The following is a 22,096-nucleotide window of genomic DNA, read 5'->3' as shown; positions in this document are numbered from 1 at the left end:
TGCCTGGGTGGCTCAGTCGGTTAAGCATCTGACTCTTGATTTCGGCTCAGATCATGACCGTGTGGTTCATGGGATCGAGCCCGGTATCAGGCTCCACTCTTTCAGCACTTGGGATTCTCTCTCTCTCTCTCTCTCTCTCCCTCTCCCCCTCTCTCCCCCTCTGCTCTCTCCCCCTCTGTCTGTTCCTCCCTCACTCATAATAGACTTGCTCTCAAATATTTAAAAAAAAATTTTTTTTAAAGACTGGAAAGAAAAATATTTACTAAAGTGCTGTCAATAGATGAGTTATATATTAGGTTATAGGCAATACATCTTGTACTGTTTTAAGAATACTATTTTAGTATTTGGAGGGAAAAAAGAGATTTAGAAACTAAATGACAGTTTCTAACTAGCCTTCCTGGTAGGAACACCCCATGCCCTCACAACACGCATTTTTACTTAGTTTTTTTCTGTTGGTTTCTTGTCATTTGGCATAGCATTTAAAATATTTTTTAAAGAAACAAAAACCCATGGTAGCTTTACCTCCTGAACTCAGATATGCAGATGTAGGTTCCTGTGAAAGTCATTGTTTCAGCGTGTCCTGACAACAGCTTCCTAAGTAGAGGAGAATGAATAGCTAAGCACTCATAATTCAAAGGACTCAAGAAACACTCAAGACTTCTACTGAATACAAAGGCTTAATGGGCACCTAATTTAATCAAGTGTATCCTATTTTTTTTACCTGTTTATTTATTTATTTTGAGGGAGAACTTGCGTGCGTGTGTACCACAGGGGAAGGGGCAGAGAGAGAAGGAAAGAGAATCACAAGCAGGCTCTACACTCAGCCTGAAGCCCCATGTGGGGCTCAATCTCGTAACTGAGAGATCATGACCTGAGCCGAAAATGAGAGTAGGACACTCAACCAATTGAGCCACCCAGGCACCCCCCTATTTTTTCTTTTAAGTGGTAATCTTTTTTGTGGTGTACTTTGAGTTCCAAACTTTTATAGGACATGTTTTTCTGTATAAGTCACCCATAATTATATCTGCTACATATGAAAAGATAGCTATGGATGTAAAAAACAATCAGTCCTTTTGTGAATTATGTAGGTCTTTAGTGTTTATTCCTCCGCCAATAATCACTTAATGCGATATCTAATATGTTTCAGGCACTGTTTGAAATCCTTTACAATATTGATTTATTTTGTCTGGTTTTTATCATGTTACAAATGAGGTAACTGAGGCACAGGGGAAGTCTTTCTTTTTACTCTGTCCTGTAATTTTTTACTGTTCATCACTATCACTAAACTGGGAGGATACTCCAAAAAATGCTCAAGTATTTTAGTTGCTTTCAAGACCTTTGGTTCCACTGAGTGGTATAGTGAAAAATGGAAGTGAAATTATGGGGTGAAAGATAATGTAAAAGATTATATCCTGCTTTCCTGGAACCATAGGTACCTGAAACAAGATTGTACATTCATAGCACGTCTTTTTTTTTTTTTTCTTTTTTTTTTTCTTTTTTTTGTTTCATCTAAAAGCATTTCCAGCTCAGTTAATGTTGGTTATTGAGATTGTTCAGTTATTATCATGATCTTTCTTTTGCAGTTTTTGTGGTTCTTGGAACTTGTATTGCAGTGCAGCTGGGGACAAACCCTGATTGGATGTTTTTTTGTTGTTTTGCTGGAACATTCATGTTCTATTGTGCACACTGGCAAACATATGTTTCTGGAACATTGCGATTTGGAATGTAAGTAACACTTAACAGTGATTTTTTGTTTTCTCTTTCAGATATGGAGAATGTTGCTTTTACATATCTCAGTATTAGGAATTCATCAAAGCACTAAATTAGTTTAGCAAATAGAAGTTTAAAACTCTCATTATTGTAGCTGCCTAATGGTCTCTGTCCGTCTATCACACTGTTTAGAAGGAAATATTAGGACCTCCCAACCAATATTTTTAAAATAATATGAAAAGCAGTGGCCCCTCCTCGCTCATACCCACTTGTCTTTCCCTCAGATAAATTCACTGTATTTTTCCTGTATTTACCTTAACTCCATGTTTTATTTTGACATACGAAAATGCATTTTCAGGAAAGATTAGATAGTTTATGACAGCAGAGAGCAACTCTCATCTCTCAATATAATAGCTGAATTAGATTTTATTCTTTTCATATTATTTGTGAGTCTATAAAAATCTAAGCTCTTAGTAATTCAGTTGACATAAACACACCATATAGGTTACTACCACCAACAAATGCCCAAGAATTTAAAAAGTGAAATACAAACTCCTTTCAGACTCCAAAACGTATAGTTCCTACCTGTTGATCAGTACTTGTTCATCAATATTAATGAGTAAACTCATCTTGGAACAAGGTAAAGGGTGAAATTCACCAACTGGTGTTTAATTGCCACAGATCCGATTTACACGGCTCGAGTTAGTCTTATTTTTTTCATGGTGTCGAAGTAAAAGAGAAAGAACTTGAGAAAAGACTCTGAATACTTCATGAAATATCCAAATAAAATCTCTGATTGCAAATGATAGAACACCTTAACCTAGTCTCTTTAAGATGAATCATTAATGGATATTTAAATTTTAGATCCCTAGTAAACTTAGTTTTCTAGCTCTTGTAAGAGCCAAATGCACAGAAATCCAGCTGTTCCTTAACAAATTCAGTTCAAGTTGTTTTTGCTAAACTTATTTAAACAGAACTTAAGATGTTCTTAACTTATGACAGTAACAATAATTATTATTTTGGATGTTAACTAAAAGACATGTCCTGGAAGAATTTTATAATAAAGGGGTTAGAAGACATGTTTAAGGCCCATCTTAAGGTGACAATAGTAGACATGCATGTCCAATTGAAACTCGTATGCTTGTGCGTTAATCAGTTTAAAAATGATCAGTGCTCAGGAAATATTGTAGATTTCTGATACAAAAAAAAAAAAAAGCAGTAATTGAAAATACTGTGTGCAGATGTTTTTTTCAAATTGTTTTTATAGCCTATATCTCAAGTTTTCATAGTATTACTCTGCATTGGTAAAACCACAAAACATAATGGACTTCCAAGATCACTTGGTTTGCCCTAATTCAGTTTTAATTTTTAGTGATGTGATTGTTTTCAAAAATAGCAGAACTTGTAATATCTGGATTTGACATAGTTTGTTTCAGTGGTTATTATCTCTTAGTTAACTTGCAAGCCCTTATTTTGAAAGTTTATTTATCATCAGCCCTAATAAGTTCTCTTTCCCTTTCAAGTAAAGCAGCACCAACCATGTAGTATGGGAACTGAGGGAAGGAGAGGGAGTGAACCATGGAAGTAGGGGAAGAGTAAACAGTGTTTTTAGGAGCGATTTGTTAGCACAGCTCTCAATTTGCCAGTCTTAGAATGTCCCTTGTGGTGTATTCCTTTGATAAAATATGCACTTAGAGAACTGTGAGCAGTTCCATATTGTTAGACCAAAGATGCCTGTAGGGGAGTGGCAGGAGATAAGGCTGGAGAAGATCCAGAAAATCAGGGGATTTCTATGTCCTGCCAAGAAATACGAGCTTTTTTCCTGAATCTGTGGGGAGCCTTTACAAAACCGAAACCAGGAAAATGACAAAAGGACAATTGGAAAGAGCAGTCTGGCAGCATTCGGAGGGTGAATTGGCATGGGCTAGTACAGAGGTAAGGAGGTCCTGTCGGAGTCATCGACATAATTAACATGAGGAATGCTCACACCTGAACTAGTGTGATGACAGTGCTATCAGAGAGAAAGTCATAGTCTGGAGACAGGCTGAAGAGGTAGAAACTGTAGGACGTAATCTCTATCTGCACGTGGGGAATGAATGAGCGAGCAGAGACTGGAGTAACTCCCAGTTCCCCTCCCTAGGTGGCTGGATGGGGGGTAGAGAAAGGCCCTACACGCAGAAGAACCTATGTGAAAGGGCGAGTTCTATCGGCACATGTATGTGAGGGATTTTAGGCATCCAGATAGAATGAAAATAGCTTAGAAAACTTAGAAAGCAAGCTTAGAAGCCTATGAAAATTATTGAACAGCCAGAGAAGGAGGCATACCAGAATGAAAAGCCAGAGATTTCTAAAGAGAACAACGCTGAATGCTGCCAAGACTCAAAATGAGGACAGAAAATTGTACACTAAATTTGGCGATCTGAGGCCATCCGGAGTAGTTTTCTGTAGTGGAGGGGTAGAAGCCAGATTGTAGGGGATGGGAAGTGAAGGGACTAAATAAGCATGTGGTACAGGTGATGTACAGAATGTGTGGCTGCGATGGGAAGAAGCAAGGCATCTGTTAGAAGAAAGAACATAGGTGCAAAGGAAGGAGGGTTTTGAATTTACACAGAAGAAATTGGCTAGAGAAGAGATTGAAGATTTTTGGGGGAGAAAAGAGAGAGAGATGGATCTACGGAGCTAGACTGATGAAAATGCAGGAACAATGTTTAGGGTAACAGGCAGAGGGACTAGGTGGGAAGACACTGTCCCACTGAGACTATAGTGCTTCTTTGTAATGGTGTGAAACTAGATACACAAATATTGGAGCCAGTTTAAATTTAATATCTCAATTTAAATTACATATTAGTATTACAAGGGATTGGTTTTGATTTGGAAAATTAAATACAATTTTCTGAAATCCTGCATTCATATTAAGGCAACGCTATTTTTTTTTTTTAAATAAAAGCAGATCTCAACATTCAAAGAAATGTGCTGCAAGTACTCACATTTAAGGAGATATTTTTCCAATGTAATGGGGGCATATGGAATAATAGAGATATTCCTAAAGAAGTTTTAAAAATGCCATTTAAGATTTCACATTCTTTTCAAGAGCAGGTAGAATAGGCTGATGTATAATAGGTTGAATATTGAAGTAAAGTTTATATGTGTGGAGGAGAAAGTCTAAATTTTGTTTAATTAGAAAAGAATAAGATAACCTTTCAAGTGTAATTTGACTAAAAATACTTTTTTTTACTATTTATTTTTTTGAGAGAGAGACCGACAGAGCTTGAGGGGAGAGAGAGGGGCAGATAGAGAGGGAGACACAGATTCTAAAGTAGGCTCCAGGCTCTGAGCTGTCAGCACAGACCCTGATGCAGGGCTTGAACTTAGGAACCATGAGATCATGACCTGAGCCAAAGTCGATGCTTAGCCTACTGAGTCACCCAGGCATCCCTGACTAAAGAAATTTTTTTAAATCCCTTACTTTTCTTACTCCTTTTTGGAAAAACATGAAAGCGGCCCTTAGGCACCTTAGGAATTTTGTTTTAAAATATTTTTATTTTAATTGTTTTATTTTGGTGGTTATGCACAAATGAAAAAAAATCATGAGGATTTCTTTTTTATGTATGATCAATTTAGGTTGTTGTGTGTTTAATAACTATATAGCATATTTGTCAAATAAGAGATATTGATTTTTCTTAATCGCCTAGTGTCACTAATTTTAGTGGCTATTAAATTTGCTCATATCTTGACCAAAAATAGGCACCATAGTTAATTCATTTTTAACTAAGTAATTTCCATTCAAAGTCAGATATTATGAGAAAGTCAATGTGTTTTGGATACATCATCTCTGATATTATGACTAAATCTTCCAGCATTTTGCTCTGATCACAACTGAAAGCTGCCTTGTACAGAGAATATTAGTACCTGTCACATCTAGACAGACCCCTGTTCTGACAGTGTTTCTGGACCAAGCAAGTAGAGGTCTGATAGAGATGAGTACTGCTCACTGGGACCCTTCTAGACCCAACTTAGCCTGTTAGGGTTTTTACTAACTTGGATTTGAAAGACTGGGGAGGGAAGTGGGCTCAGAGGCTAGAACTTCACAGAAGAATTGGGTCGGCCGAAGAAGATGAGAATTATGAATCGAAGTTCATTTGTAAACATTTGTAAAATATACTTTAAAATGTTTATGGGTTATACTAAATGGAAGAGTTCACATTTCCTCTCTTAAGGCTTAAACCGTGTATATCTAGATATTTTAAAATATATAATTTGTAGATGTATATGTAGAATCATTTTTTAGAAATCAAATGCTTAGAAATTCTAGACAATCTCTAATAAAACTATTTATGCAAAATACTGACCTTAAAGAAATCCTCCACACTGTGAAAGGTAGAACTCTTAAATTATCATTTCAGAAAAAAAAAACAATAACAAAACTTTTCACAAGTGAAAAAAGAAAGAAATTATAATAAATTGAACTAGATCAGTATATCTTGCCTCAAGTGTTACCTCCAGACTATTGTCTGTATATCAGCTTGAGCAAGGCCGAGAACTTTCATTTCCTAATTTGTAAGTCAGAGTTTTGGATTTGATGGTATCTAAGGTTCCTTCTATGAGCCTATTAATTTTACAGATGCTATTTTCAGTGTATTTACTATTTATAATTATAGCACGTAAAGTATTTAGTACATTTTTCCATTCATTTTTTCACACTTACATTAGCTAAAACTATGTAAATACATAACTTCTGACTTTTTCTTTTCTAGTTAAATGAAAAAAGTTAATAGGCTATGTATTCTGGTAGTCTGGCAAATCCAGTTCAGTTCTTACCCAAGAAATCTCTAAAGTATAAGTATTTGCAGATATCATAGTAACTAAAAACTGTTAATGTTATAAACTGCTAATGTATAATCCACTTTTTGTGGATTAAGAATTAGGAAGCTCCCTGTTAATGCCCATATAGGATATTCATACCTTTAGAAGTTTAAGACTTACCATGTGAACTAATAACTATCAAAGATTTTCCTTTCAGTTTCTAGTTTCCCTGTGTATTTTTTGTTAGTAAGTCATTCATTTGGACTGTGCCTATTTTAATTTTATCAAATTGTTAGAGATAAGATCTTAAAACAACTGTTTATATTAATGTAAAGCCTAGATTGCAGTTTGGACTTTAAGATCATCGGGTAAAATCTTAGACCTGTTTCCATCACATTTAGCATTCCTAGGTTCTTAATTTTGATTACATGGCTTTGATTTGAAGTCTGTTCTATACTGCCACTCCTTTTGCCAACCTCCTTTAGTGATCACATTAGACATGTTACTTATTTTTACCACTAATAAACTAATCTAATATAGTAGAGAGTTATAATGCTGGTATGGAATTAAGGAAAGAGAAAGAGGAAGAAGGATAAGATTTTAGACTAGAAATTATCAGGAAACGTGACAAGGAGCTGACCAGTTTTATTTTGTTCTGACCATATCCAAAGAAGTCATAGTTTCCCCCTTGCCCTTTTCACATACGTGTGCATTTTTTTACTGAATAGCAGAAGCAGGAGCATGATGAGATGTGGGGCAGTGAAGGGGTATGAGATGATTAGTGGTTTTTCAAACACCTAGATAACTGTACACTGGGGCTTCTGGAAGCACTCCTCGACAGAGAAGTCTGGATAGGTTCTCGCAGAGAAGGGACCTATGTCACAGCTAATGTGATTCTTTGGCAAGTAGTGTTCACTACTTAGGTAACTAAGAATTAACTGCATTTTTAGTTCTAGTGTTTCCAGCTGCCTATTTACAAGTCATGTATTCAATGTGTTATAGTTTGAATTTTTACACTTTTCTACTATTTTGGTTTGGGTAAGAAATATACATGTTTGCATAAGGTTAGTAATAGTACTGTATAAATTGTTATTGAATCTTTAGATGTCTTTATAAGGGTAATGCTACTTTTTAAATGTTTTTGCTACCTGTAGGGCTCTTTGGCAAAAGCTCTGAGTAAAGTTATTTTGAAATGTTTGTTTCCTTATGCATAGATTCGATGTTACAGAGTCCCAGATCATAATTATAATATGCCAGCTTCTCACAGGAACCCTGGGACCTTGGTTCTGGAACTTCACGGTAACTGCTAGAATATTCATGCTGTCCAATGAACAGTGGCGTGAACTCAATAAAGACAGCACCTTTGTCATGCACAGAGTAATTAAAATACAAAAAAATAAAAAGTCTTCTGGTGGTATTTCACAGACAAACAGGTTATTAGAAAACAAATAATTTTAATATATATAGGGCAATAAAAATCCACCCTATTAAAATTTTTTGAAAATAATATTCCTGGTGATTTGATGCTAGAAACAATTATCTCTCTCACTTACCCTACTGTACCTAATATCATTTTTGCTCTTTGTAATATTTTTAAAACAAATACCTTTCCACCATTAACTAGATTTTTTTTTTTTAATTTATATTTTGAAAACAATAAAGCAAGCAGAGTTTCCCTTTAGATAAGCAAGTTGAGAAGATGCTTAATAGTAATGTAGGAAAGATTCTGTTTATTCCCTTAACTCCTTTAGAATATTCTTTAAGCAATCTAGTACCGATTCTTCTGTTTCTGTTTTCAACGATCTTAGTTTTTAAAAAAATTAATGCTAGAAGCTATTCCTATTTGTATTGTTTACTGTTTTCTTCTCTTGTTGTGCTTTTAAAACTAAGTATCCTTTGCTTTTCATGTTACTATAGCCATCTGTTGAATAACATCCTTTTTCAGGTTTGGTTTGTTTTTAGTAAATACATATTTCCTTAATTAATGCTGAGTAAATAATACATCTTTTTTTTCTCTCATGTTAAAATTATAATTTAGACTTTATGACTTTTAAAAGTTCAAAAATATTTATTAGGAAATAGTTTCCCAGTAGAATAGTCCAGAATCTTTCACACTTTAGTATGAAAGGTTTATTCACAAGCAAAGTAGAGCTTAAATTCCATTTATTTTGCAGTTCATGGAGTGTTTGGGGACTGTTCATATGGACACCTAACATATTGTTCTAGCAATACGGGGCTGCATTAGGTTTCCTATATTGAATCCTCATGCTCCAAAATGTTTCAATAATGTGATAGAGTAAGTCTGGTAGCAGAGTTCTTTCTGAAAGGTATCTTGCAGCATTGTAAATCCACTTATTCAGTGGCAGTAGAGACATCTTTGGGGACAGATTAATAGTGAGGGATAGTTTACATCTTTTTTTCAAAAGAAGCTTAGACTTTGGAGAATACTGAAAAGTACTATAGACATGATTTAGAATCAAAACAAAAGCCATTTTTTTCATTTGAATTTACAATGTACTTGCAGAATTATTTGTGGGGTCTATTTTCCTGGGGTAGAATAATGTGCATAGTTCAGAATGTGTCATTTTTAGTCCCCCTCTACCCATAACCTGTCTTCTGGTTCTTTCTCCAAAGACCTAAAACTTTATGCTCACTGCAGTTGTCTAGGTAGACAATTTTTGATAGCTCATTTACTATTTTTAATTGTACTCACCAAAGGTCTTTTCTCCCAGTGTTCTTAGTGAAATTAATAGTCAGGATATTGACTATATTACTTACTTTCACCTTGTTTGTGTATGATAAAAAAGTACCTGTATTTATAGAACCTTTCCTATTAAAATGTTTCTAGAAACTAATGCAAATCTGTTCTTTTACCAGTTGCTAACTTGCAGAGACTTTTTTTGCTTTTAATATTTGTTGCTTTAACTGGTTTGATCATTGCAATGAGACTGTCAGATGTTTGTGGGTTTTTCTTTTTCCATTTTTTCAGAGTTCAGGGGGAAAATAAGCTTAAGAAAGAGTTCATTATAATTTGTTTCCAATTAATTTAATTTATTAGCATCTAAACTTGGAATGCTATTACCATTTTACAGAAAGTTGTGTTAGAATACAAGAAACATCATACATGGACACCTTAGTGATAACAAGGTAAAAACTTAGCACAGATGTTTACTCCAGTTGATTAGTAAACTAAAAATCAGAGTTTTAGCACCATGTAGGTACAACACTTACATTTTCTTTCAAGGCTCTGCCACCTATTATCTCGGTAACCTTGGAAAAGTCCATTAACCTATCTGACTTTCCACATCTATAAAATGGTGGCAATAGTTCCTACCTCCTAGATAGTTGTGAAGATTAAGAGTATCAAAATGTAATGTGCTAGCTTTAGTGACTGGCATGTAAGTGTTTGTTACCACTATTATTTTTATTGATTTTAAGACCTGTGTTAGTAACTCCCAGAAGTTGCTAGATTTCTTCCAGAATTGATTGTGCTAGTTTGAGAGGAAGAATAGGTCCATGATCCCTTCATTTAACTTCATCACGATTATTACTAAATGAGGTGAGAGGACTCTCCTAATTCTTCTGTTTCCAAGGGTGATAAGGGTAGGCTGTCCCCTGAATTGTGAGACCTAAACTTTAGCTCCTTTTAGAGGACTTACATTCTAGCCTTTGGCTATTTTTCTTCTTACTCGAAAATCACTGGATGGGTTGTTGTTGCGGGTGGTGTTTTTTAGTCTTCTCAGATAATCTAAAGATCCATTTAGTCCTTCTTGTGGTAGATAATAAATATGGTTTTAAATAATTCAGCTTATCTCAAAAGTAGATGCTTAGACTTTCTCTGTATGTAACACTTTTTGAGAGTGTGTGTGTATGTGCGAACAGGAAGGGGCAAAGGAAGAGGGGAGAGAGAGAATCCCAAGCAGGCTCCATGCTGTCCGCACAGAGCCCAAATCAGGGATCAATCCCACGACTGTGAGATTATGACCTGAGCTGAAATTAAGAGTCAGATGCTTAACTGACTGAAACACCCAGGTGCCCTGTACCACTTGGTTTTAAAATATCATAGTTATATATCATTAACTAACTATAATATCATAGTTAATATCATTAACCATTCAGCTGTCTGGTTAATATTACCTAACATTAAGCTTGCCATGCCCAGATTGTTCATTATCAAGGGTAGAAAGTAAAATATTGGAAGGCAGTATGGTCAGTTTCTAGGTCAGTCTTGGTTGCAGTCTACCAAGACTTCACCCCACCCATGATTTTTCTGGTATAATAAATGTTCTGGTCATGCAGAAGTTCCCTACAACTTCAGATCCATTGACAAGTAAGTGCAAATCTGTAATTAATAACAATCTAATCTTTGAATAGGGTTCCAGACACCCTCAGTGGATGTCTTTTTAAACAAAATTCTTCTTTTTAAATAATAAATAGCTCACAAGTCAAATTGTACAAATCTGGGTTTCTCTGACACTTGAATTTAGCCCTAGTGCATATTCTCTTAACCAAGCCAACAACCAACCCAAATTATAATACAATTACATTTGCTGTGTAGAGTTTAACAACAACAACATTGCTTTTATACATTGACTGCAAATATTTCTTTGAATGCATATGTGACACAGAAGAAAAATAGATTAACTCATATTAGAGTGAGTGGAAAGACATAAAAATTTTAGGGAAAAGATGATTAGCATGCTTACCAGCTTTCACAGAATGTCATTTAAATCCCTTCACATTCCCATTACTCCTGAGTCTTGTTGGAATTCAAATCAGATGCATTTGTTAAGTATCTCTCTCAAAACTGAACAATGAAAATGAAACTTAAAATAGAAATTTTATTAATAGTCAGTTAACTTAGGAAGTTTGAGGTTGTTACACCCCTTAATCACTTTTTAAACCTCTAATTCTGATGTAATAACTGACCTAGGCTGCCTTTCTGTTGTGATAGAGACCCTCGGAGTTCCTCACTCCCAGCTGGAGAGATTTTCTGTTCCCTGTTTAGAAGTTAAAATTACTCCTATTCATTTAAGATACCATGATCTCTTTACCTCTTAGTCAGTAGACCATTAAGATGTTGCTAGGAGTGATGGGCCCAGGGGATTTATTTCAAATATTCAGTTATTTTGACTGCCACACTTACAGCCTCCCCATCAAAAGAATGGGGGAGCTTAGTCTCCACAGCTGGTTTGCTTCTTTGCATTTTTCTTCCGTGACAGCCATTAGAATGTTGTTTATGGCTGGCTTGTTGTTGTCATTTGAAGAGATTATACATAGCAACTGGGCAAGTTCTTTCTGTACTTTGACAACCTATACTAAAATAGAAACAGGAAATTATTTAAAGCCAAACAAGTCAGAATATTTAAATACCTTCATGGTTACAGAAAATTAAGTGCATTCTCATCTAATTTCCCCCCTCTGAAACTTTTAGGCTGTGGAAATCTAATGCTGTAGATAAGAGATTTGTTTTCCCATATGTCTTTAAAAAAAAAAAAAAATCACTCTGGTGTTTTGGATGCTCCTTTGCCACATATTCTTTGTATCTTGAAGGGCTTATTTTTAGTGTAGTTCTGGAGGATGCTTTTTTGGTTTTTGAGTAGTAGTCCCAACATTTGGGAATTTCCCACCCATATTATTATTTTGAAATGAATAATAAGAAAGTGACTACAGAAATGCCACATTCCTGCCTTTCCATAACATTCTCCTTTCTGGATAACTGTCTTTCCCCCTCAGCCAAAAGTAGTAAATGATGAATTTATATTACCATAAATTCATCCACTAGGAGACTTCTTAGTGGAAAGGTAGGAAAATGGACTGCCATATAAGCAACTCTTGTCTAAGTAGATTCATTGACTCTTTTGTTCATTGTTAATCACTTCTGCCACCTGTCCCTCTTAGTTCCCTTAGTTCCTATCTCTAGGGATGTCCTCTTACTGCACCCTTCTTCATTGACAGTCAAGCTTAGAGCCACACCTCCAGGAGTGGGGATAGGCCATGATTCAGTGCAGGAGGGTCTCATCCGGGAGTACTGAGTATTCCTCTAAATCAAATAAGCAAACAGGAAAAAAAACTCTTAACTACCTATAACTGGTAAGTTTTCCCTGGCTTTCCCTCCTAACATTAAGGCATCGTGGATCTAAATACAATGACAGTATCTGCATGGTTTAGGAAATTCTGTCTTCTAAAATTTTTAAACAGGCAAACCCATAAAACTTTCCCTAGGAATCCCAGTCTGAGCTTTATAAAGATCTTTCATGTTCCCCATTCTCTTTTACATTCATCCAGGGTACAAAGATTAATTGCATGAGGTTCCCTCCATTTTTATTTTGTAATTCTATACTTCTGGCCCTTCCCCTCCCAAAAGGCTACTTCATATATCCAGCAAAATGTTGTAAGATGTCTACCCTCCTCCACCCAAGACAGACTCGATCATCTTTGACACCTGCTTAGTCTCCTGAATCTGCTACTGAGTGTAATTCCCCTTATTGGCAACACCATTCATCAGGTCAGCTCTACAGATTCTTTTTAGCCTAATTCGGTCCATTTTTTCCCCAATAAATGTGTATGTAAAGATGACTACATCACTATATGTTTACAACTTAATAAGCTTCTGTTCAAAAAAAAAATCTGGAGCAAACAAAGCTCAGTTTTTTTTAGTTGTGAGAGACTGGTATCAACTTAGTTATTTATGTTGGGCATGGAAACTTGCATATCTAGCTCACATTATATGTTTTAAGTGTCAGTTTCAGAAATGGGGGCTCCATTCTGCTCTGGGAATCGAATCCCCTTGCTGTTGTTGGTGTCTTTTTTTCTTAGACTAATTTTTTTTTAAATTTACCTTAATATAAGTTATTCACTTTGTTTAAAACTAACATTATAAAAAAACGTATGCAGTGTATGGTCTCCTTCCCATCCTCCTCTCCCAGCGGTCCATCCCCACACTGTCCTCTCCAGTAGGTACCACTGTTCTTAGTTTACAATGTATCCTTCCAGAAATTTGTTATGTAATTACTGACAAAAATAGAGAATATTATTTTTCTTCTTTTACACACACACACACACACACACACGCACACACACACAATAGCACTTATACATTCTGCAACATTTCTTTTCACCTAATATATCTTTGATATTTTTCCATATCACTTTGTAGGGAGCAACCCACTCTTTTTTCAAAGCTACCAGATACTCCATTGTGTGGAAGTACTCTAATTTCTCTAACTGTTCCCTCATTGAGGGCTTTGCTGTTATAAAGAATGCTGTAATAAATAACCTTGTACAAACACTGTGCAAGTATATCTGTAGGATAAATTGTGAGAATTTTAATTTTGGATCCAATAATCTGGAATGATAATCTCAAGATTATGTAAAGTGCTGGTCTGTAGAAGGAAAAGAATGTCAGTTTGTGCTTTGCTCCTCAATCTTTTTGTCCATATTCTTTTTTTCAGACTTTCAGACTTCTAATTTCTACTGCCCTGTTTTTGTACCAGGTTTGTCTTTTCTTGACTGTAAGATCATTTTCAGCAACCTCAAACTAATTCTTGGCTGCTTTTCAGTTCTTCTTTCCAGAAATCTTAGGGTAGTTCACCTAATAAGTGTAAGAATTTGAGAGCTGGGTGAAATTTTTTTTTCACACCCCTACTATGGAAGGCATTAAGTGAATATAACTAAAGGGCAGTAAGTTTTATAAGATCTGAGTGATTTACGTTACTTTAGTAAAAACTCACCATTTCCTCTATTTGGTACTACAAAGCCCTGGTTTCAAGATTTCATATTCTATAGCAGTGTAATGCAGTCCCCTCTGCTTGACACTCGAAATTTAACACACACATGCCCTGCCCCTGCTCCTTTTTTCTTTTTGTCCTTTTTTTGGTGGGAAAGGTTAAGCTATAGTTTCAGCCCAACTTCAGTGAGTCAGAAATTTCCTATGGAAAGGAGGGGTTTTTATTGCTCTGTGAAATTCATCAAATTAAATTAAAAGCCTCTGGATTTTATTTGATTTTGCTCATAACAAATTTTTGACACCTCCTTCTCCCCTTTCCTCAATATTTGAGATTTTTTTCTATTGTGCATGATAGAGGAATGCTGCTAAGCTCGCAAGTAATTAACTTGAAATTGTTTTGAGTAATTCTGCTTTTTTGGCTTTTTGTACCTAATCAGAATTGATGTGACTGAAGTGCAAATCTTCATAATAATCATGCATTTGCTGGCAGTGATTGGAGGACCACCTTTTTGGCAATCTATGGTAACTTTGTTCACATTGTGTATCCCATGTAATGCATGTTGTCTTTTGCTTGTGTTTTCTAATATAGGATAATCCAGTTAAAGAGTGATATGTAAAACTATTTTACTCTTTCTGAAAATGAAAAGCCACAGCAATGGTAGGACACAAACTTCTCTTTGGGTCGTGGTGAATTTTACTACTTGGAGTCAGGTGGAACTTGAGGTCCATTCCAGGACTATTGTTTTGGAAGGCCATCTGAATTATTATTCGTCATCCCATTTTACATCTGAGGAGACAGCGGATACTATAGCTGGTTAACCAATGACTAGATCAAATCAGACTGTTTTTCTTTCTGAGCTATAGGAGTCTACTAGTTTTCTATCATATGCTTAAAGCTGAATAACAAATTTGGGGTAGCAAATAAACTAGCCCTAAAACAGAATAAATGCTTATTGAAATCGGTGCCATAGAATGGTTTTAACAAGCCAGGACCTTGATTTTCAACCTGACCTGTAAACACACATTCTTTTTTTTCACAAAACGTCAAAACAGGGTACATGAAAGGTATAATATGCAAGCCAAGAGCACAGGCTTAGGAACCAGACTGCCTGAGTTCAGTCGGGCTCCTCTGCGTATTGTGTGAACGTCATCTGTTACTCAGCTCTCTGTGGCTTAATTGCCTCCTCTGTAAAATGAGAACAGTAACAATACCTATTTCATAGGGTTATTCTTTTTTGTTAAATGAGTAGTACATATAAAGCACTTAGAACCGTGTGTATCAAGTAATAAGCCCTAAGTGAAAGCTGCTCTTACAATTGCCAGATCTTCTTCCAGATCTGAGTCACAGTTGTTTGTGCTGTCTGGTCCAGTTTACTGCTGATCACTACCACCACGCTTTCAGAATTTGCCATTCATTTGGTGTGATCTCACCAAAGGATTTACTACTCCTAAACAAACATAATTCTTAAAAATCAGATTAATTTTAAGGTATATGGGAAATTTATGGAACGAGATCTTTCGCATACCTAATTCACTTTATGAGGGTCAATCAGATATTTGAGGAGGTGTAATTGACATACTTCCCTGAGTATTCATTACCAGAAACTGTTCAATACCTTTTGTCAGGAGGATAGGGTTGTGAGGAGGGAGGAGATAAAGGAATAAAAATAATCCATAGTCTGCCAGGAAAATTCTGAAGCTATCTAGTCATGTATGTAATATCATTCAAATTCACATCTTTCCTACACACGAGTCTCAAAAGCTGATAGGGTCTTTAGTGAAATCTAAGATATATTTTAGTGAAATCTGAGCTCCATAGATTCAGATATAGGTATACAGAGAGATACATAGATACAGGGAGAGAATTTTATTATTCTTGTTTTCCAGCAAGTTAAGCATATATAAATATATATAAAATATATAAATAAATATAATAAAATATATAAATATATATAATAAATATATGTTATATATACAGTTAACCCCTGGACTACACAGGTTTGTTAAAGCAAGGGTCCCTTAACTATACACTTTTTTTTATAAATACAGTGCAGTGCCATAAATGTGTTTTCTGTTCCTTATGATTTTCTTAATATCATTTTCTTTTGTCTAGCATCCTTTCCTGTAAGTGTATAGTATATAATACATATACAAAATATGTGATAATCAACTGTCTTATCAGTAAGCCTTCTGGTCAACAATAGCTCAGTTTTGGGGGAATCAGAAATTATAGGCAGAGTTTCAACTGCACGGGGCTGGGTGGGTAGGCACTCCTAACCCTCGTGGTGTTCAAGGGTCAATTGTATGTTGACTTAAATTTTTTGTATCTCTTGACTATGTTATGTTCATAGACTTTGTGTTTTATACCAAAGTCTCCCCTTCTCCAAAATTATTTTGAATATCTTTATATAAATTACCTATACAGTTTCATCATACCAGTTACCAAAAATTGTGATTTCTGGCTTGATCGTTGCAAAACAAGTCAGCGTCAGGTATATAAACCATATTATCCTTATCAGTATGGAAATACATAAGGCATTATTGCAAATGAAGTTATAGGCTGTATGCGTATATTTTTTTTTTTTTTTTTTTTTTTTTTTTTTGGGACAGAGAGAGACAGAGCATGAACGGGGGAGGGGCAGAGAGAGAGGGAGACACAGAATCGGAAACAGGCTCCAGGCTCTGAGCCATCAGCCCAGAGCCTGACGCGGGGCTCGAACTCACGGACCGCGAGATCGTGACCTGGCTGAAGTCAGACGCTTAACCGACTGCGCCACCCAGGCGCCCCTGTATGCGTATATTTTTAAAGTGGTGCCTGGTGGTGAATTTGCTTCAGGTATCCTTGTTACCTTTTTCACTAGGATTTATATACATGAACTTAACAGAAGTGATGGTTGTTTTTTTTTTTTTTTTTTCTTTTAAAAGGATCGAATCGTTTGCCCTATCTTTATAGATAATTAAGATAATATAATCATCCTCTTTTATTATATGTTTTAAAAAGTAACTGTAGGAACTCTCAGATCCGAGACTGAAGTAAAATCCCCAGGCCCAACAATCTAACTGCAGTAGGAGTGAGGCCAGGTTGCGGGAGAGATGCAGATCCCAGGCCTTTGTTAGTGGCCCTGCTGTTACCATCATTAAAGTAAAAGGGAAGGGCCTGACCTCTCTGGTGATATTTGGAGGCTAAAAGAAATATTCTGTGTTCTTTGAGCAATTCCCAGTAGAGAGTCCCATAATTGACCTCAGACCACTATATTTCTTTTTTTCTTTTTATTTGGCCCTATGGGTTCAATGCTGAATATACTGCTTCAAATTGTATTATGTTAGTTTAGGAAAGATTACATGTAATAATTTGTGTGCCAAAATGGAGAAAATGTACCCGTTTGGAGCATCAAATTTTCATCTCTCTTGAAGTTGAAGGCACGAAATGGACACTGCTTTCCAAATCCTCATTAAAAGGCTTTCATTGATAGTTAGGAAGCAAATCTATGGCTTTAAAAAATATATACAATTGTTTTTATAAAGCTGATTTCAGAATATCAGCTGTTTTGCAAAGATAAGTGATTTATATCTGCAGCCTATGGATTACCCATTTCTTGCTGCTTTTTTGGTTTTTTTTTTTTTTTTCTTCAGAGAGGTGGGTTTTTACCAAAGTTTGTAATTAGTTCTGTTGGTTTGGGTTGTTTGTGGTTTTTTTCTTTTCTTTTTTTTAAGGAAAAATTGTTTTCATGCACAAAAGTCTGTGCATGGGTTTACACATTGCAAGGAACAAAACAAAAATCCATATTGTTAATTTTTCTGTATTGCTTTTCCCAGAAGAATATATTCTTTTGGAATGTCTTGAAACTATCTTTTATCCTATCACTGTTTTTTTCTTTGTTTGTTTTTGTTTTAAGGAGAATCATCCTCACTTGAAAGGGACCCACATGCAATCCCCTCATGGTTACTTTCACTGCTGTTTCATTCTTTTTTTTTTTTCTTTTTTAAGTTTGTTTTTATTTATTTTGAGAGAGAAAAGAGAGAGAGCACGAGTGGGGTATGGGCAGAGAGAGAGGGAGAGAGAATTCCAAGCAGGCTCCATGCTGTCAGTGCAGAGCCCCATGCAGGCTCGAACTCAGGAACCATGAGATCATGACCTGAGCCAAGATCAAGAGTTTAACAGACTGAGCCACCCAGGCACCCCCTGATGTTTGATTCTTTTAAATGTAATAGTTGATTAAATGTGTAGGAAACCATGAGATAGATACCTTCTGGAATCCATTCAAGTCAAGTGGTGAGACCACAGGTGAAGTTTCAGAATTCCTTAGGCAGAACTAAATAAAGACTTACTATGCAGTGTAATTTATTTGTGTCTCATTCCTTAGACTGAAGAAGTGTACTTAGACTTAAATAATTTAGACATGGTGATTTTCTTTAAATACTTGGTAGATGCTGTAATTATTGTTATATTAAAGTTTGATGGAAATCACTTCTTTTCAAAGTACTTCTAAATAGGCATTGCCACATTGTTTGGAAGAAGGTTAGTAGTATCTAACCTCAAAATGACACTTTGTGTTTCAGCTGAAATTTACAAAGCCCATAAGAACATTTTATTATGCCCCTAAGAAAACTAGTCTTAACAGTTTAGTAACTGATACTCTATATTAATCCAAACTATTGAATCAGAACGTGTCCATTGTAATCTGGTAAATCTGAGATTTAATACCTGCTTTTCCATCTCTAACCTAATTTAAAATGAATTACATTAGATTGATATTATTTAGATGCATAATTTGATAGCATAAATCCAGAGGGTTTGCCCCTGGCTATAGAGCAGACACCATGACCCAGAGCTCTGATAAAGGTATGTTTTCAATATAGCTTTCTTGTATTTCTGTAGAGTGAATGCATGTTAGCTACCTTGGGCGAGTTCCAAGATGAGAAGGCCAGAAAGGGAAAGATTGGGAAAAGACAGAATGTGTCCACCTTCCTTGATCTTGGGTGGGAGGTGAAAATGGCAACGCTTTTGGTGCTTTTTATAAGTGGTTCATTTGGTGCTGATTTTTAAGGGATTGCCTGATAAGGCTTGTGATTCCTTTCCTTCCAGCTCCCTTCACTTTGCCTCAGATTTTCTTGTAGCTAACATTCTTTTTCCTTCTTAATGTGGGAGCAAGATATGTCTTCTTATTCTCCCATAACAGTAATTCTACATAGAGGGTAAGAGAAAGGGAGAAGATCTTAATCTTCAACAAGTGTATATAGAGCACTTACAATATGCATGGCTCCAGAGAGAATATAAAAAATCAATGCAAACAAAATCCTATACTCAGAAACTTAGGGTTTGGTGTATATAGCTATCCTATATGATGGAAGCCGAGAGGGTCTTAGGAATGTTTATGATACTTTGCTCCTAAGTCTGTAGCTTGCTTACTTATTTTGTGGTTCAAGGCATTTACTAAATTGCCTGGCTTCTTTAATATTTCAGTTTATTCTTTCTTCTTTCAATAGCCAACAGTTTCCATGAACCTACCGCATTTTCACCAAATTTTAATTATAGTTGTGGTAATACTCAGTTCAGTTGTGGCACAGATGACTGCTACGCCAGAGTTGGCACTTACTCGATACCCTGGCCCTAATACAGGCATGCCGCTGTAATGGATGAATGCTTTGTCTCCTTTGAAATCTGAGGGAGTATAGTATTTCCCCCATTGCCATACAGGGCCTTTGTCTCTGGAGGAAAAAAGAAAACTAGCCAGGGTATTAAATTTAATTCAGGTGCATCAGATTAAGATTGTAATATCCCTAGTTTTCTGAACCAGAGCAGGAAAATCTTAGAGCTCAAAGCAACCATGGTGTGGATTTTCTCCTTCACTGTAAACAAGTGTTGAATTTGGGCTGTAGGGTTTAGAAATGAATTAGGGAAGGAAGAAGACCATTTAGGATGCTCTGTAAAGTTCTGGGCTTAACTTTTAAGTTGACCTATTTCATTTTAGAAAATTAAACACTGCCACAGTACAACTTGAAATTTGAACAGTTGATTACAATTTTTTTTCAGAGCTGCAGTTTTGCAAGAGGTCATAGAGTTGTATAAACAAACTGAGTTCTTCAGAGTTTTGAAGAAATACAGTATCTAAACATTAGGATTGTTGTCTCTACCAATTTTACTTGGGTTTTATGTATACAAAAAAAAAAAAATAGGAAATGTGACATGTCCTATTTGGTTTTTAAATGGTAGCCCTAAAAAGTATAAATAGCCCTAGTTAAAATGTTTTCATTATAAGAACTCATTGCCTATTAAACCCTGTGGGCTTCTGGAATTTTGTACTTATACTCATTTGTTTCTGTTAATAGAATATATCATTTTATGTTGCTTTATTTTCAACCCATATTGGACAAAATATGAGCCTTCAGAAAGGCTAAATGAGAGGTGCAAACAGAAAGAAAATCTTAAATGATTTTAAAAAGTTAGCACAAGTGTATTTCATTTTAAATGATGGATATTGTACTTGCAAGATTGAATACTTGATCCCAGTGCACTCAGCCGCTCTCCCCCGCCCCACTTTAGGTAAATTAATCTGCATTTTCAGTATGCTTTTGTATTTTCAGTATGCTATAAAAATATATTATTTGCTTCTTCTGAAAATTTAACATGTTAAAATTTTGGATACACAATTGTACCTGCTTGGATGGTGCTTGACGTCTTTTTGCCCTGCATATGAATGTCTTCTTGGCTGCCCTCTGCTTTTTCTAGTTGCTTGTATCCTAACAGTTTGGAGTTGAGAACTCCTCTGAGTACAGCTTTTGTCTTCCATTCTCTAGTTTGCATGCTTTTTTAATCTAGCTGCAGATATTTCTAGTCTTTTATGCTCCACACTTTGTCTCTCATAACAATTAGTAACAAAGTACAGATTTAAAGGCAGAGGTCCAAAAATGTACAAAGAAACAAGCAAAGTACACTTCATTTATAAAAAGTCCAGAAGACAGCCTGTTCCACTGTTGCCAGACTTCTGGGATACATTAGGTGAACTTTACTTAGCTTGTGACACAATTTAATAAAGTTGAATCAGTAATTTTTTTAAAGGTTGGCGTGAGAAATGAGATTAATTTCTACATAGCCTCGTCTCTTTGTTATATTGCTTCTAATAGAAAGAGGGAAATGTTCATGAATTTAAGTATTTGCTAAACTGGAAGGAATATGGAGGATATATGGGAATATGAACCAAACATGTGTTGTATTTTCTTATTTCAATTTGTATATATTTTAATTGTTCTCTTTCTCTCCACCCATTAAAGATTCCAGTGCTGAATATCCAAATGAAAATTTTTCCTGCACTTTGTACTGTAGCAGGGACCATATTTTCCTGTACAAATTACTTCCGTGTAATCTTCACAGGTGGTGTTGGAAAAAATGGATCAACGATAGCAGTGAGTACATCTTAAGATTCCCCACAATTGTTTATATTAGGACTTGGTTTTGTAGTTGCTTTCCATTTGAATTGTATAAAACATTTGCTAATTTAGACTTTCTGCTCAGTCTTAAACAAAAGTAATATCCCAAACTCACTTTTATCTATACATGCATACTTGTATATGCTTACGTGCATTTTTTTTGTGCATGTAACACAGACACACATGCATGCCTTTATACACAAATGTATTTTTAAAAGTATGATCTGCTTTGTAAAATAAGCCTGACAGCGTAAGTAAAATCCTCAGATTGTGCCTGACCAACCCATACTGCTGCTTTCTTCACTAGCTGTTCAGTATTTGGTTACAGAAACTGCTGGCTGTCAGGCACCGTGAGGTTCTTAAAAGTGTGAGTTGATCTGCCTTACAACAGATCCATGTTGTATCTGACAGTTCGTACCTCTCTTC

General features: G+C 35.6%; 1 protein-coding gene across 3 annotated transcripts in view; it reads left to right on the top strand.

The window, feature by feature from the left end:
- The window catches only part of CEPT1 (choline/ethanolamine phosphotransferase 1), a 37,103-nt gene that overhangs the window by 12,771 nt on the left and 2,236 nt on the right, over window positions 1–22,096 (top strand). For 2 of the 3 annotated variants that reach the window (XM_047871740.1, XM_047871742.1), the window contains exons 4-6: window positions 1,584–1,725; window positions 14,680–14,764; window positions 21,515–21,646. In XM_047871740.1, the coding sequence (XP_047727696.1) occupies window positions 1,584–1,725; window positions 14,680–14,764; window positions 21,515–21,646 (359 nt within the window). Of the gene's footprint in view, window positions 1–1,583; window positions 1,726–7,727; window positions 7,813–14,679; window positions 14,765–21,514; window positions 21,647–22,096 lie in introns of all 3 variants that reach the window. The other variant, XM_047871741.1, reaches the window with a different exon arrangement.

Source organism: Prionailurus viverrinus, chromosome C1, assembly GCF_022837055.1.
Source record: "Prionailurus viverrinus isolate Anna chromosome C1, UM_Priviv_1.0, whole genome shotgun sequence".
NCBI lineage: Eukaryota > Metazoa > Chordata > Mammalia > Carnivora > Felidae > Prionailurus > Prionailurus viverrinus.
Note: the sequence above shows the minus strand (reverse complement) of the source record. Positions and strands in the feature narration are given on the sequence as shown.